The 15,323-nt window shown below is 36.3% G+C and overlaps 1 protein-coding gene across 1 annotated transcript in view; it reads right to left on the bottom strand.

Moving 5' to 3' along the window:
* Positions 1–15,323, bottom strand: part of IGSF21 (immunoglobin superfamily member 21) — a 693,767-nt gene that overhangs the window by 413,878 nt on the left and 264,566 nt on the right. The window contains exon 4 of the mRNA XM_053690919.1: positions 7,334–7,452. Within this exon, the coding sequence (XP_053546894.1) occupies positions 7,334–7,452 (119 nt within the window). The remainder of the gene's footprint in view (positions 1–7,333; positions 7,453–15,323) is intronic.

Below are 15,323 nucleotides of genomic sequence, written 5' to 3'. Positions count from 1 at the left end.
CTTCAGGAACCGTGAGTATTTATCTGGGGGTTAGACTTAGGCTCTTTTTAAAAAAAAAAATATTTTTTAGATTAGGGATTTAATGGGTGGTAAATGAACTGGGGGGCTTAGTGATTAGTTATTTACGTTGTGGGGGCATGGCGGATTAGGGGTTAATAGTTTAAATAGCTAGATTGCATTGTGGGTGCATGGCGGATTGGGGTTAATGGTTTAAATATATACTTTGCAATATGGGGCCATGGTTTAGGGGGTTAATAGATTTATTATAAGTTGCGATGTGGGGGGATGGCAGATAGAGGGGTTTTGACGTGTCCGGTTAGATTTCAATGGGAAAAAGGTCTTAAAGAGCACCCTTTTCCTGTTTTACACCTAGTTGAGCTAGGTGTAATTTTTGTTAATGTATCGGCAGCCTCCGATAGTGTATTAACGGTTTGCGTGGGCATTGGAAACCGTGTATAATTTAAAGATTAGCGGCTTCTGATACTTTGTATGGGACACGAAAATGCTTTTGGCAGCTGGAGTTCAGTTGCCGAAATTGAGTTATAACGGGCTGTTGGAAGCAGTCTGTGAACGATATTGCTTCTGACATCTAATTTAACGGTTTGCGAGCAAACGAAAACCTAATTACGGTTTACTGGAAACAAACCCGAGTGTTAAAGACATGTGCAGTCTGCTGAGGTCCTATAAAACAAATGGAGAATGCCACATAGCATATCACAAGAGCAATAAACAACAAGCCCAATAAAACCATAAAGAGTGTACTCCAAAATCTGGTGGCTTAGTCAGGGAGATCAAATGTCATGATAAACCAAGGGCAGAGTCAGGAGTGCGGTGGGGAATTGGACAGATATGAGCAAAAACTGGGTGGATTAAGGGCGTGGCTAGATAAACTTCAGCAACCTATGAACATAAGGTATTCTGGGGAGAGGGGCATGGGGCAGAACTCCTAAACCTTTGAAATCACACAAAAAGCAGTGAAAACTAGTTTCATTGAGTGTGCATATGTTTGCTCCCTGTAACTATTTGCACAGAATTTCATGTTTAGCTTTAAGCTCATGTCCGTCACAAAACTATACTCTTCAGCTTAGGGAAGCCACAGCGAGTGCACAGTAAACAGCATGGCCAAAAGGAATTTGATGCATTAAAAGGCCATTTTGATATAGCATGGGAACTTGTGGAACAGAAGAGGTTGGTGAGGTTGGAGAGTTTGGAGAAGCTGGATAGTCCACCTAGTGACTGTCACCTACAGCCGTCTATTAATGCCGAGGCATGCAGGGAAGAGGATACCTTTTAACTGTCCAATAAAATTCAGGACAAATTAAAAATAAATGTTTCTTTTATGATTCATATAAAAGATACAATTGTGAACAACTTTCTAATTTACTTCTATTATCAAATTTGTTTCATTCTCTTGGTATCCACTGCTGGGATCTCGCTAAACATATTGGGTAAACCAATGGCAAGTGGCATAATATGTGCAGCCACCAATCAAGAACAAGCTCCCAGTAGTGCATTGTTGCTCCTGAGATGACCTAGGTTTGCTTTTCAACAAGGGATACCAAGTGAACGCAGCAATTTGGTTACTAGATGTAAACTGAAAAGTTATTTAAAGGTACATGAAACCAAAAAAATATATGTCATGATTCAGAAAGAACATGCAATTTTAAACAACTTTTCAATTTACTTTTATTATCTAATTTGCTATATTAGTATCCTTTGTTGAAAAGCATACCTTCTATGCTTAATATCAGCGATGCACTATGGAGAGCTAGCTGATTGGTGGCTCCACATATATGCCTTTTGTCATTGGTTCAGCCAAAGTGTTTAGCTAGCTTCCTGTAGCGTATTGTTACTCATTCAACAAAGAATGCCAAAGGAATGAAGCAAATTTGATAATGGAAGTAAATTGGAAAATTGTTTAAAATCATATGCGCTATCGGAAACGTGAAAGATAAATTTAGGTATTATATCCCTTTAAAATGTCATCCTCTATCTACACTGAGAAAGTTTAATTTTAATATATTGTCTCTTTAATGTGACCTAACTAGCATTTTGTCATTGATCAGTAAGAGCTTTAGAGATTGCAATAGCATGTGGCTGGAGTTTTTTTGCATATTAAATAGTTAAAAATACATGGTCTAAACTTGGCTTTAATTTATCATCTTCTTTAAATAGATAGTTCTAATAAGCATGATTAATTTACTTTTAGGATTGCCTTTTAATGAGTTTTCAAATTCACATGATAAATTATGAATTCTAATTTTGTTGCAACTGAAATTTATGCAACAACTTATTGAGAATACAAATCTCTTAAACCAGTTATGAACAGAATAAACAACATTGCAATTCCTTAAAATATTCCTCAATTTATAATATTATTTCTATTCCTTTTTCCATAAAACTGAAGGCTTATTTTAAAGATTTAATACCATATCTCAGTACATCCTTAGGATACTTAATAACATGCTATTTAATTCTGTATTATTCAATACACTTTGTACCTAAATAACCTAGATACATTATTTTATATATGTATTTTTATACTCATAAATTAAAATGAGTTGTTCCAAAAAGATAATGAACTTTAATACAGATGAAAAGTGATGCACAAACATGCTAATTATAGTTTAAAGGTATATTCTAGTGTAAAAATAAGACTTTTTAATTTTGTAAGAGTAGTTTATTTTTTAACAAAATCCTGCAGGGAGATTAAAGGGATACTGAACCCAATTTTTTTTTTTTCATGATTCAGATAGAACTTGCAATTATAAGCTTTCTAATTTACTTTTATTATCAAATTGTCTTTGTTCTCTTGGTATCTTTATTTGAAAAAGCAGGAATGAAAGGCCCATTTTTGGTTCAGCACCCTGGATAAAGCTTGATGATTGGTGGCTACATTTAGCAAGATTATATAAGAACTCTCGTCGGTACCACAAGGTCCCTAAAAGAAATTCAGAAATGCAATATTTTGTTTGAGAGCTGTTTATGTTGTTATACAGAGTTCTGAATGTGAATGAGTGACATGCATTATAATACAAGGTAAAAAAAAAATCCCAAAGATTTTGCGTGATTTCTCTCTATGCCGGTGAGTTTTTGATCATCAGCCTATAGTAAGAGTTAAACTTCTGCAACAATATCATGCATTTCCATTTAAATAAGTGGCTGGTGATTAAGGCATACATACATACATATGACTGCACAAGATTTTTACTTAATCATTAGTTTTGTTCCATAAACATTTTAATATGTTACCATCAGGATTTTTATTTGTAGCAACGAAAATAAGTGGTCATTGCATATTCTTTTAATTGTAAATTAGGAAATAATACAACACATAAATAGACATGTTTTTGTGACCAATTCCATTTTATTCAAACTATATGTAAAGTTTAGGGTTTGCCAATTACAGCTCAACAGCATGAAACATAACATTCTAAATCTCCAAACAGTAACAGTTCTAGTAAAGTGCAATGGGTTTCTATGCAACCATAATCATAATTGTAGTACATAAAGGGATATTAAACACTAAATAAATGCTAGATAGAATGATGCATACAAAGAACAGATAAGTCTGAGAATTACATGTAGATGTATATTTTAAAGTTGCATTAGTTGTTTAAATAGTGTCAAAATAAGTATAAAGTTTTAATGTCTATAAAACAATGGGAGCAGTCATGTTGTAACTTAGGTTACCTTCTCTGCTGTGGCCAATTAGGGACAGTTATAAATAGGTCACTAAAGAGTGCAGCCAATGGCTGTGTGCAATATAACAGTGTTCTGCACTTCCATGTCTAACAGGACCTGAAAAGCTCACAATTTCAGAATTGAATTACAGGAAAAGGGGACAAAATAAATAATAAAAGTATATTGCAGAATTTTTTTTATATACATGCAGTTTATCATTTTATATTGCCATCTTAAAGGGACACTGAACCCAAATTTTTTCTTTTGTGATTCAGATAGAGCATGAATTTTAAGCAACTTTCTAATTTACTTCTATTATAAAATTGTATTCATTCTCTTGGTATCTTTATTTGAAAAGCAAGAATGTAAGTTTAGATGCCGGCCCATTTTTGGTGAACAACCTGGGTTGTCCTGATTGGTGGATTAATTTAACCGACCAATAAACAAGTGTTCAGAGTTCTGAACTAAAAAAATAGCTTAGATGTCTTCTTTTTCAAATAAAGATAGTAAGAGATCAAAGAAAATTGATAATAGAAGTAAATTAGAAAGTTGCTTAAAATTGCATGTTATAGCTGAATCACAAAATATTTTTTTTTGGATTCAGTGTCCCTTTAAGTTTGTAATGTAACTTTAAAGGGACATGAAACCGAAATGTTTTCTTTCATGATTTAGATAGAACATACATTTTCAAACAACTTTCAAATTTACTTCTATTATCAATTTTGCTTCATTATCTTGGTATCTTTTATTGAAGTAGCAGCAATGCATTACTGGGAGCTAGCTGAACACATCTGTAAGCCAATCATAAGAGGCATATATGTGCAGCCACCAATCAGCAGCTAGCTTCCAGCTCCTTAGCCTACCTAGGTATGCTTTTAAACAAAGGATACTAAGAGAACAAAGCAAATAAGATAATAAAAGTAAATTTGAAAGGTGTTTAATTTTGTATGCTCTATCTGAATCCTGAAAGAATTGTTTTGGGTTTTATTACCCTTTAAAATGCTCAAATGTATCAGGAAAAGGAGAGAGGCAAGTTAAGTAAAATAGGAATGCAATTGAGAAAAGCTGCAAAAAGTAGTAGAAAATTATATCATTCAACAACCACCAGTACCCACACCAGTCTTGATCCATAGCTTACTGAAAATCTACGACAACAACAGTCATCAGTTTTCCAGTCTCTCCCCCCCCCCCACACACACACAAATAATTTCAAACCTTTATTGGGTAACAAAGTATCAATTTACATGTACTCAGCATATTACTGTCTCCTATATGCGTTTCACCAAGTGAGGGTTTGTGTTATAAACACACAAAGGAGTAAAGACCTATGGGAACTTGCAATAAGTATATGATGAGTTAAAGATTAAACTCTGTCTAATTATTATTATTTTTTCCATCAGCCATCTGTCCTTTGCGGTTCTTGATGACAAGTCATAAGTTGTAAAAAAAGGGATCTGCAGAATTCCTAACAAGAGATTGGCTATCAACTTATAACCAGCGCACATTATCCTGTTTATATTTACTCTGTCACTTTCACAACTGTCATTCTGCAAAATACGTTTGGAGTTAGATTAAAAACCTGCCTATTTAATCATTTTACAAGCTGCAATTTCTAATTAAATGATTGATTTCATGTCACAAATTTCTTACAAAGTCATCTGAAAGGAAACTTAATGGAATGGTAGGAACCGTCAGTGCACATATCCTTACAGGACAGCCATATACTGCTGCTTTAATAGAGCTGTCTGGACGTCATGGTAAATAGTAATCAGAGCTAAACTGTAGTGTGCACAAAGGAGAAATGCAATGTGTGATATTTGTTTTTACATTAAGTTATTACAGGCAGAAGGGATAATTATATTTTGCAAATCACCTCCCATATATCATTAGTGTATAGTTTAGGGATGTCTGGGTAGATTGTTGTCAGTGGAATTTACAGATAAATTATAACGCTCCTTTACATTGTACGGAATTTATTTATCTGTGCTAATTGTGTTTTACAATAAGTAACAGATGGTAGATTACATTTAAAAAATGTTAAGCACATGCACACATTATATACTGTCTGTCTGTACATATTATATCTGCCTGTCTGTTTGTACATATTCTATCTATCTATCTATCTATCTATCTATCTATCTTCTATCTATCTATCTATCTATCTATCTATCTATCTATCTGTCTGTCTGTCTATCTGTCTAGCTATCTAATCTCCCTGTGTGTATCTCTCTCTCTCTCTCTCTCTCTCTTTCTCTTTCTCTCTCTCTATCTATCTATCTATCTATCTATCTATCTATGTATCTATCTATCTATCATTATCTATCTGTCTGTCTATCTGTTTGTCTGTCTATCTGTCTCACTATCTAATCTTTGTCTGTCTATCTCTACCATGTATATCTTTTTATGTATTAACGTATTTGTTCCCCTCAAAAAATAGATTTGCATTTTCTTTCATAAATTAAAAACATGTTTACTGATACCCAAATGTTCTATTATTGGTCAAACCTTAATAATAGTGCAAGAACTACATCAGAATGCAAGTTTTTGCACATAGCTGTTTTGCTACACTTTGAGACACCTTGTGCCAGTATATGCAGTGACACTTGCTGCCATAAAACATTTTGTATATATGTAATGTATGCATAACTCAGAAGTGTACCGCTCCTCATATTGCACCATGATCTCACAGGCCTGTAGATCTGATATGGGTGATCAGCTTGGTCTAGTTGGCAGATGAGAGAGAAAAATACCCCCCAAGTAGGAGTCTATGCCATGTTGGTCAGTCAGTAAATCTCATATCCTGCAGCTAACAGACCAACCATGTGTCAGCTCCACGGCCTCTCTTCATGTGCCAAGCAACATCAAAGAGAAGCTGTAAATATAATCCTAACAGCTGCTGCATTTCCCACTTTAGGTGCTGATGATCAGACGTGTTGGCAGTGATACCTATGGAGGAGGGTTGGATGCTCGAGGTAACCTTGGGATTGCAGTAACGTCCCTTATGTCTCCTTTAAGTTACAATCCAAGCTGAATATTACAACTGAATGCATGTATAATGTTCTTGTAAATTACAAGCTGTAATAAGACTGGATAATTACTGTAATAGTGACCAAATCATTTATATACAACTCAAAATGCAAGATCAATTATATCTTTAGTGTCTCACTCAAATTGTCTTAATATATCTCTGTTCTTTGCCCCTTGCATTTCTATAAGACATTTATATGACCTAGAGGGCACTTTTTCTAGCTAAATTCTACATAATTTTCTAGCCTATTTTTCCTTCTCCTAATGTAAACACACAGCGCTGCGCTGACTGGCAACTAAGGAATTAAGCCATTATTCAACTTGTATTTTTTTCTTTTGAATATTTCTAAATCCTTTATAATTCTAAAAACTTTTTATAAACCAAACTATAATTTATGTTGCAGATGTAATCAAAACATTAATCTATGCACTCTTTAGTACTTTCATTTTAATTAATTTAACCACTATCAGTTAGTGAGTTTATTTCTGCTACTCTAATGTATCATTATACTTGTATGTTAAACCTCATTAGCCATTTGCCAGCCAAATCTTATAATTTAGCTTTCCAATTTGAATTTGTTAACTGAATGAAAGAAGCAGCAAATATTACAATGGTACTCACACATTACGTTGAGGAACACGTTGTCTGAGGATAAAACCACTTTTTCTCTGGTGGCCCTGTCATATATTCCCACATGGCATTCATATGGTCCATTGTCTGAGATGCGTACTTCAGGAAGCCTGTAAACAAACAAGACAATGAACCTCAGATTTCAAGAAACCAAACTTTACAATAATAGAAGTTGCTGTTTGAACCTAATAACATCATATGGTTGATCCGTGTGTATGTTGGAAATCCCCCCCTTGTTGTTTGCAAACCCTTCACAACCATCTGTAAATATTTTCCTCCTTATATGCAACTCAATAGACATGTGCATCTGTTTCATAACAAATACACATTCATTAACAAAACTCGGATATTCGTCTTGTTTTAATGAAAGAATGCAGCATGAAATTTGATGATAACAAAGGAATAATGCTGAATTCAGCAGCATTTTTTTCTTTTAAATCGTTAAAAATACTTACCTAAGTGCGCTGGAGAGCTGCGCTAACCTGCTCCTCTTCTTCACAGAGCCCCGGTTGCATTACCAAGAGGCTTAGCATGGCGGCTTATAGGGCCTGTACTAAAGGAGAATATCCTTTACTGCAGGCCATGGGAGTGGCCGTGCTAAGCCTCCTTTTTAAAGCGGACTGGGCTCTGCGAAGAAGAGGTGTGGGTTAGCGCAGCTCTCCAGCGCACTTAGGTAAGTATTTTAGTAGCTCCAAGTGAACTTTTTCCCCTCTAGTATTGGAACATGTACATTTGTTTACTGAAAACTAATGTAAATATTCCACAAATGGTCGGTATTCGTTTAGTTTAATACAAGACGAATATCAAACTGCACAGGTGCTAAATATTCTAAATACGTATTTTGACTTTTTGGCACAAAAGATTCAGCTGAACTGAAAATTTTGCCCATGCCGACTGGAGCTTGATGCCCGTTTCTGTGCGAGCATTCAGGCTCGCCAGAAACGGCAGTTATGAAGCAGCGGTCTTAAGACCATTGATCCATAACTGGTCCGCCTACTCTGAGGCTGCGGACATCAATCTGCCCGATCCTATACGATCAGGCTGATTGACACCCCATGGCCGCGAATCTGCAGGGGGCGGCATTGCACAAGCAGTTCACAAGAACTGCTTGTGCAATGATAAATGCAGACGATGTCTGTCAGACATGATCCGCTGAGCAAATCATGATAGACCGATGATAAATCGGCATCAGAGAATGCAGTTTTAAACAACTTTCTAATTTACTTCTTTTATCAAATTGTCTTCATTGTCTTGGTATCTTTTGTTGAAAAAGTCTAACTAGATGGCACTATTTCCTGCCATGTCGTGCTCCAGACCCCCACCTAAGTATCTCTTCAACATAGAATATCATGGGAATTAATCAAATTTGATAATAGAAGTCAATTACAAAGTTTTTTTAAATGTGAATGCTCTGTCTGAATCAAAAATGAAAATGTTTGGGTTTCTTATCCATTTAAAGAAAAATAGCAAAATACATATTTTTAAGTATTTATTTAATAGAAGTTTAAAGCATAAACTCTGAGCTTGCTTCACCCTGGAGACACTTCACATAAGAACATCTGGAAAATGACTTCCTTTATAAATGATTTCTTTTTTGTATTTATGATATTTCAGTACGAGATAAAATACATCGCTAAAAGGTAAATATTAACTGAAGTAAGTGGGATGTGAAGTTATAAACCATCTGAGCCATCCTGATACTTAAAGGGGCACTCGAGTCAAAATAAACTTTTGCTATTCAGAAAGAACAGCAGTTTTAAGACACTTTCCAATTTACTTCCATTGTCAAACTTTGCACAGTCTTTTTATATGCACACTTACTGGGGAACAAGATCCTACTGAGTATGTGCACAAACTCACAGGGTATACTTATACTAGTCTGTGATTGGTTGATGTCTATCACATGATACAGTGGGTTGAGAAATAGGGAAAAATATTGACAGAAAAAAAATCTACTGCTTTTGTAAATTTTAGAGTAGGTGTTATTTCATTGTCTTTTTATGATACACTTGTTAATTATGCAATTCTACTGCATTGAGTGGTCCTTTAATATGATACCACATAACTAGACACATGGTCCACAATATGGGGCCTATTTATCAAGCTCTGTATGGAGCGTGAAGGCCCGTGTTTCTGGCGCGCATTCAGGCTCGCCAGAAACACCAGTTATGAAGCAGCGGTCTAAAGACTACTGCTCCATAACCTGTCCGCCTGCAATGAGGAGGCGGACAGACATTGCAAGAAATCAACCCAATCGAATACGATCGGGTTGATTGACACCCCCTGCTAGCGGCCAATTGGCCGCGAATCTGCAGGTGGCGGCGTTGCACCAGCAGTTCACAAGAGCTTCTGGTGCAATGCTGAATGCGGAGAGTGTATTGCTCTCCGCATTCAGCGATGTCTGTCGGACATGATCCACTGATCGTATCCTGTCGGACAGAGGGTTGATAAATCGGCCCCTATGTGTTCAGAATGTGCTCTCTATGCAAATGATCTTCCCTAGAAATTGTTTGTGCTTATAGATTTCCATTTTTACCAATCCAAGCACTATACATTAATAAATATATAAATAAATAAAATGCAAGATATAAATAGCTGTGATAATTTCTGCTACTGGATTATGAAGGCACTTTAATTTATGCAGAGTGAAAAGCTTTCACCTAGATTACGAGTTTTGCGTTAGAGGCTATGCGGTGCTAACGAGCAGTTTTCTCTCACCGCTCACTTACATACAGCGCTGGTATTATGGGTTTTTACAAACCTGCCGTTAAAAGACAAGAAGTGAGCGTTAAGCAAAATTTTGCTCATTACCGCACTCCAATACCAGCGCTGCTTAAGTCAGCGGTGAGCTGGTCGTACGTGCTTGTGTACGATTTCCCCATAGGTATCAACGGGGAGAGCCGGCTGAAAAAAAGTCTAACACCTGCAAAAAAGCAGCGTAAAGCTCCGTAACGCAGCCCCATTGATTCCTATAGGGAAATAAAATTTATGTTTACACCGAACACCCTAACATGAACCCTGAGTCTAAACACCCCTAATCTTACACTTATTAACCCCTAATCTGCCGCCCCTGACATCGCCAACACCTATATTATACTTATTAACCCCTAAACTGTCGCTCCGGACACCGCCGCCACCTACATTATATTTAAGAACCCCTAATCTGCTGCCCCCAACATCGCCGCCACCTACATTATATTTATTAACCCCTAATCTGCCATCCCCCAATATTGCCGCCACCTACCTACACTTATTAACCCCTAATCTGCCGCCCCCAACGTCGCTGTCACTATAATAAACATATTAACCCCTAAACCGCCACACTCCCACCTCGCAAACATTAGTTAAATATTATTAACCCCTAATCTGCCGTCCCTAACATCGCCGCCACCTACCTACATTTATTAACCCGTAATCTGCTGCCCCCAACGTCGCCGCCACTATATTAAAGTTATTAACCCCTAAACCTAAGTCTAACCCTAAACCTAACACCCATTAACTTAAATATATTTAAATAAATCTAAATAAAATTCCTATCATTAACTAAATAATTCCCATTTAAAACTAAATAATTACCTGTAAAATAAACCCTAAGCTAGCTACAATATAGCTAATAGTTACATTGTATCTAGTTTAGGATTTATTTTTATTTTACAGGCAAGTTTGTATTTATTTTAACTAGGTAGAATAGTTATTAAATAGTTATTAACTATTTAATAACTACCTAGCTAAAATAAATACAAATTTACCTGTAAAATAAAACCTAACCTAAGTTACACTAACACCTAACACTACACTATAATTAAATAAATTAACTAAATTAAATACAATTACCTAAATTAAATTAGCTAAAGTATAACCCCCCCCACTAAATTACAGAAAATAATAAACAAATTACAGAAATTTAAACTAATTACACCTAATCTAATAGCCCTATTAAAATAAAAAAAATCCCAAAATACAAAACAAAACCTAGCCTAAACTAAACTACCAATAGCCCTTAAAAGGGCCTTTTGCAGGGCATTGCCCCAAAGTAATCAGCTCTTTTACCTGTTAAAAAAAATACAAACAACCCCCCAACAGTAAAACCCACCACCCACACAACCAACCCCCCAAATAAAATACTATCTAAAAAAACCTAAGCTCCCCATTGTCCTGAAAAGGGCATTTGGATGGGCATTGCCCTTAAAAGGGCAGTTAGCTCTTTTGCCGCCCAAACCCTAATCTAAAAAATAAAACCCACCCAATACAACCTTAAAAGAAACTAACACTAACCCCCTGAAGATCGACTTAATGGGAGACGTCTTCATCCAAGCCGGGCGAAGTGGTCCTCCAGACGGACAGAAGTCTTCATCCAAGCCGGGCAGAAGTGGCCCAGATGGCATCTTCTATCTTCATCCATCCGGCGCGGAACGGGTCCATCTTCAAGACATCCGACGCAGAGCATCCTCTTCATCCGACGACTAAAACAGAATGAAGGTACCTTTAAGTGACGTCATCCAAGATGGTGTCCCTTAGATTCCGATTGGCTGATAGAATTCTATCAGCCAATTGGAATTAAGTTAGAAAAAATCCTATTGGCTGATCCAATCAGCCAATAGGATTGAGCTTGCATTCTATTGGCTAATTGGAACAGCCAATAGAATGTGAGCTCAATCCTATTAGCTGATTGGATCAGCCAATAGGATTGAACTTCAATCCTATTGGCTGATTGCATCAGCCAATAGGATTTGTTCTACCTTAATTCCGATTAGCTGATAGAATTCTATCAGCCAATCGGAATCTAAGAGACACCATCTTGGATGACGTCACTTAAAGGTACCTTCATTATGTTTTAGTTGTCGCCAGAAGAGGATGCTCCACGTTGGATGTCTTGAAGATGGACCCGCTCCGCGCCGGATGGATGTAGATAGAAGATGCCGCCTGGATGAAGACTTCTGCCCGTCTCGAGGACCACTTGTGCCCGGCTTGGATGAAGACTACTCCCGTCTGAAGGACCACTTTGGCCGGTAAGTCGATCTTCAGGGTGTTAGTGTTTTTTTTAAGGTTGTATTGGGTGGGTTTTATTTTTTAGATTAGGGTTTGGGCGGCAAAATAGCTAAATGCCCTTTTAAGGGCAATGCCCATCCAAATGCCCTTTTCAGGGCAATGGGGAGCTTAGGTTTATTTAGATAGTATTTTATTTGGGGGGTTGGATGTGTGGGTGGTGGGTTTTACTGTTGGGGGGGTTGTTTGTATTTTTTTTACAGGTAAAAGAGCTGATTACTTTGGGGTAATGCCCTGCAAAAGGCCATTTTAAGGGCTATTGGTAGTTTAGGCTAGGGTTTTTTTTTTTTGGGGGGGGGGGGGGGGCTTTTTTATTTTAATAGGGCTATTAGATTAGGTGTAATTAGTTTAAATTTCTGTAATTTGTTTATTATTTTCTGCAATTTAGTGTTTTTTTTTTTACTTTAGCTAATTTAATTTAAAGGGACAGTCTACACCAGAATTGTTATTGTTTTAAAAGATAGATAATCCCTTGTTTACCCATTCCCTAGTTTTGCATAACCAACACAGTTATATTTATATATTTTTTACCTCTGTGATTATCTTGTATCTAAGCCTCTACAGACTGCCCCTTTATTTGTTCTTTTGACAGACTTGCAGTTTAGCCAATCAGTGATGGCTCCCAGGTAACTTCACGTGCACAAGCACAGTGTTATCTATATGAAAAACATGAACTAACACCCTCTAGTGGTGAAAAACCTGTTAAAATGCATTCTTAAGAGGAGGTCTTCAAGGTCTAAGAAATTAGCATATGAACCTCCTAAGTTAAGCTTTCAACTAAGAATACCAAGAGAACAAAAAAAAATTGGTAATAAAAGTAAATTTGAAAATTGTTTAAAATGACATGCCCTATCTAAATCATGAAAGTTTTTTTTTTGGACTAGACTGTCCCTTTAATTTAGGTAATTGTATTTAATTTAGTTAATTTATTTAATTATAGTGTAGTGTTAGGTGTTAGTTTAACTTAGGTTAGGTTTTATTTTACAAGTAAATTTGTATTTATTTTAGCTAGGTAGTTATTAAATAGTCAATAACTATTTAATAACTATTCTACCTAGTTAAAATAAATACAAACTTGCCTGTAAAATAAAAATAAATCCTAAGATAGCTACAATGTAACTATTAGTTATATTGTAGCTAGCTTAGGGTTTATTTGATAGGTAAGTATTTAGTTTTAAATAGGCATTATTTAGTTAATGATAGGAATATTTATTTAGATTTATTTAAATTATATTTAAGTTAGTGGGTGTTAGGTTTAGGGTTAGACTTAGGTTTAGGGGTTAATAACTTTAATATAGTGGCGGCGACATTGGGGGCGGCAGATTAGGGGTTAATAAATGTAGGTAGGTGGCGGCACTGTTAGGGATGGCAGATTAGGGGTTAATAATATTTAACTAATGTTTGTGAGGCGGCAGTTTATTATTGTGGTGGCGACTTTGGGGGTGGCAGATTAGGGGTTAATAAGTTAATAAGTGTAGGTAGGGGGCGGCGACATTGGGGCCAGCAGATTAGGGGTTAATAAATATAATGTAGGTGGTGGCGATGTTGGGGTCAGCAGATTAGGGGTTCATAAATATAATGTAGGTGGAGGCGGTGTCTGGAGCGGCAGATTAGGGGTTAAAAATTTTATTTTAGTATTTGCGATGCGGGAGGGCCTCGGCTTAGGGGTTAATAGGTAGTTTATGGGTGTTAGTGTACTTTTTATCACTTTAGTTATGAGTTTTATGCTACGGCGTTGTACCATAAAACTCCTGACTTTTAAATGTGTTAGGGATCTTGACAGAAGAGGGTGTACTGCTCACTTTTTGGCCTCCCAGGACAGACTCGTAATACCGGCGCTATGGAAGTCCCATAGAAAAAAGACTTTACAAAGTTTACGTAAGTCGTTTTGCGGTAAGGACAAACAAGTGTGCGGTGCCCCTAAACCTGCAAGACTCGTAATAACAGCGGTAGGGAAAAAGCAGCATTAGGACCTCTTAACGCTGCTTTTTTACCTTAACGCACAACTCGTAATCTAGCCATTTGTAAGTTGCTTTTCTTCTTCTTTCTAATTCACCCAACAGCGAGTTACAGATGTTTTGTACTCATACAATCACCTGCTATTCTTTTTTCTATTACTCTAGTGTACAGTCTTGTTCCATATAATATTCTTTTATTTTGAAACTTTAATCAAAATGTTCCAATGCTAAAATCCTGCACTAATAACTTATCTACATTCTGGCACATCTTCCAAAGAGCTTTGTAAGTGACTTCAAAGCCTGAGATCTGACCTGGAAACTCATTTGAGAACTCACAGTTTGCCAGACTATTCTGATACTAAGTGAAGTATCCCGTCAGATCTGCTATGCAGGGAGGACCATTAATGTAAGTGAAAGTTATTTATACCATTGTACACCCTTCTAGAACAGAAATTTAATGGCACTTATAATATTTTACAGATAGATCTGTAACAGATGATGAACAGCGAACTTTCAAAACCCTAAAGGTTTCTACTTTAGCTGTCTTCTTGCAGCTATGTGATAAAGGGACTTCAGTTCAGAACTGTTACAAACCAACTGAAGGAGGAACCTTTGGGTTTTGGATTCTTTAACCTTCAACTATGAAGGATCGTTCAGTCAGTTCCTTTGGGACTAAGACACCGCTGTTTAATTTTATACAGATCTTCAACACAATCTACTACATCACCTGTATTTAAAGGGATATTATATTTAAAGAAATGTCATGCTTTTATTTGTTAGAAAGCATCAGTAAAATCCCTCTCTTGGAAGACACAAGTGTTGTAGTACTTATGATTGGCAGCTAAATGTGACTGTGTTTGGATCAACTTTAGTAATCTGGTCATATAGGGAACTTATATCAAGTAAAAATCACAAGGTGAGACTTCTCAGCAATAATGCAATGTGTACAGCAAATTATGCGTGATGTGCATACAGGT

This window comes from Bombina bombina, chromosome 8 (genome assembly GCF_027579735.1).
Source record: "Bombina bombina isolate aBomBom1 chromosome 8, aBomBom1.pri, whole genome shotgun sequence".
NCBI classification, from domain to species: Eukaryota; Metazoa; Chordata; class Amphibia; order Anura; family Bombinatoridae; genus Bombina; species Bombina bombina.
The sequence above is the reverse complement of the archived record's forward strand: the minus strand, read 5'-3'. Positions and strand labels throughout refer to the sequence as shown.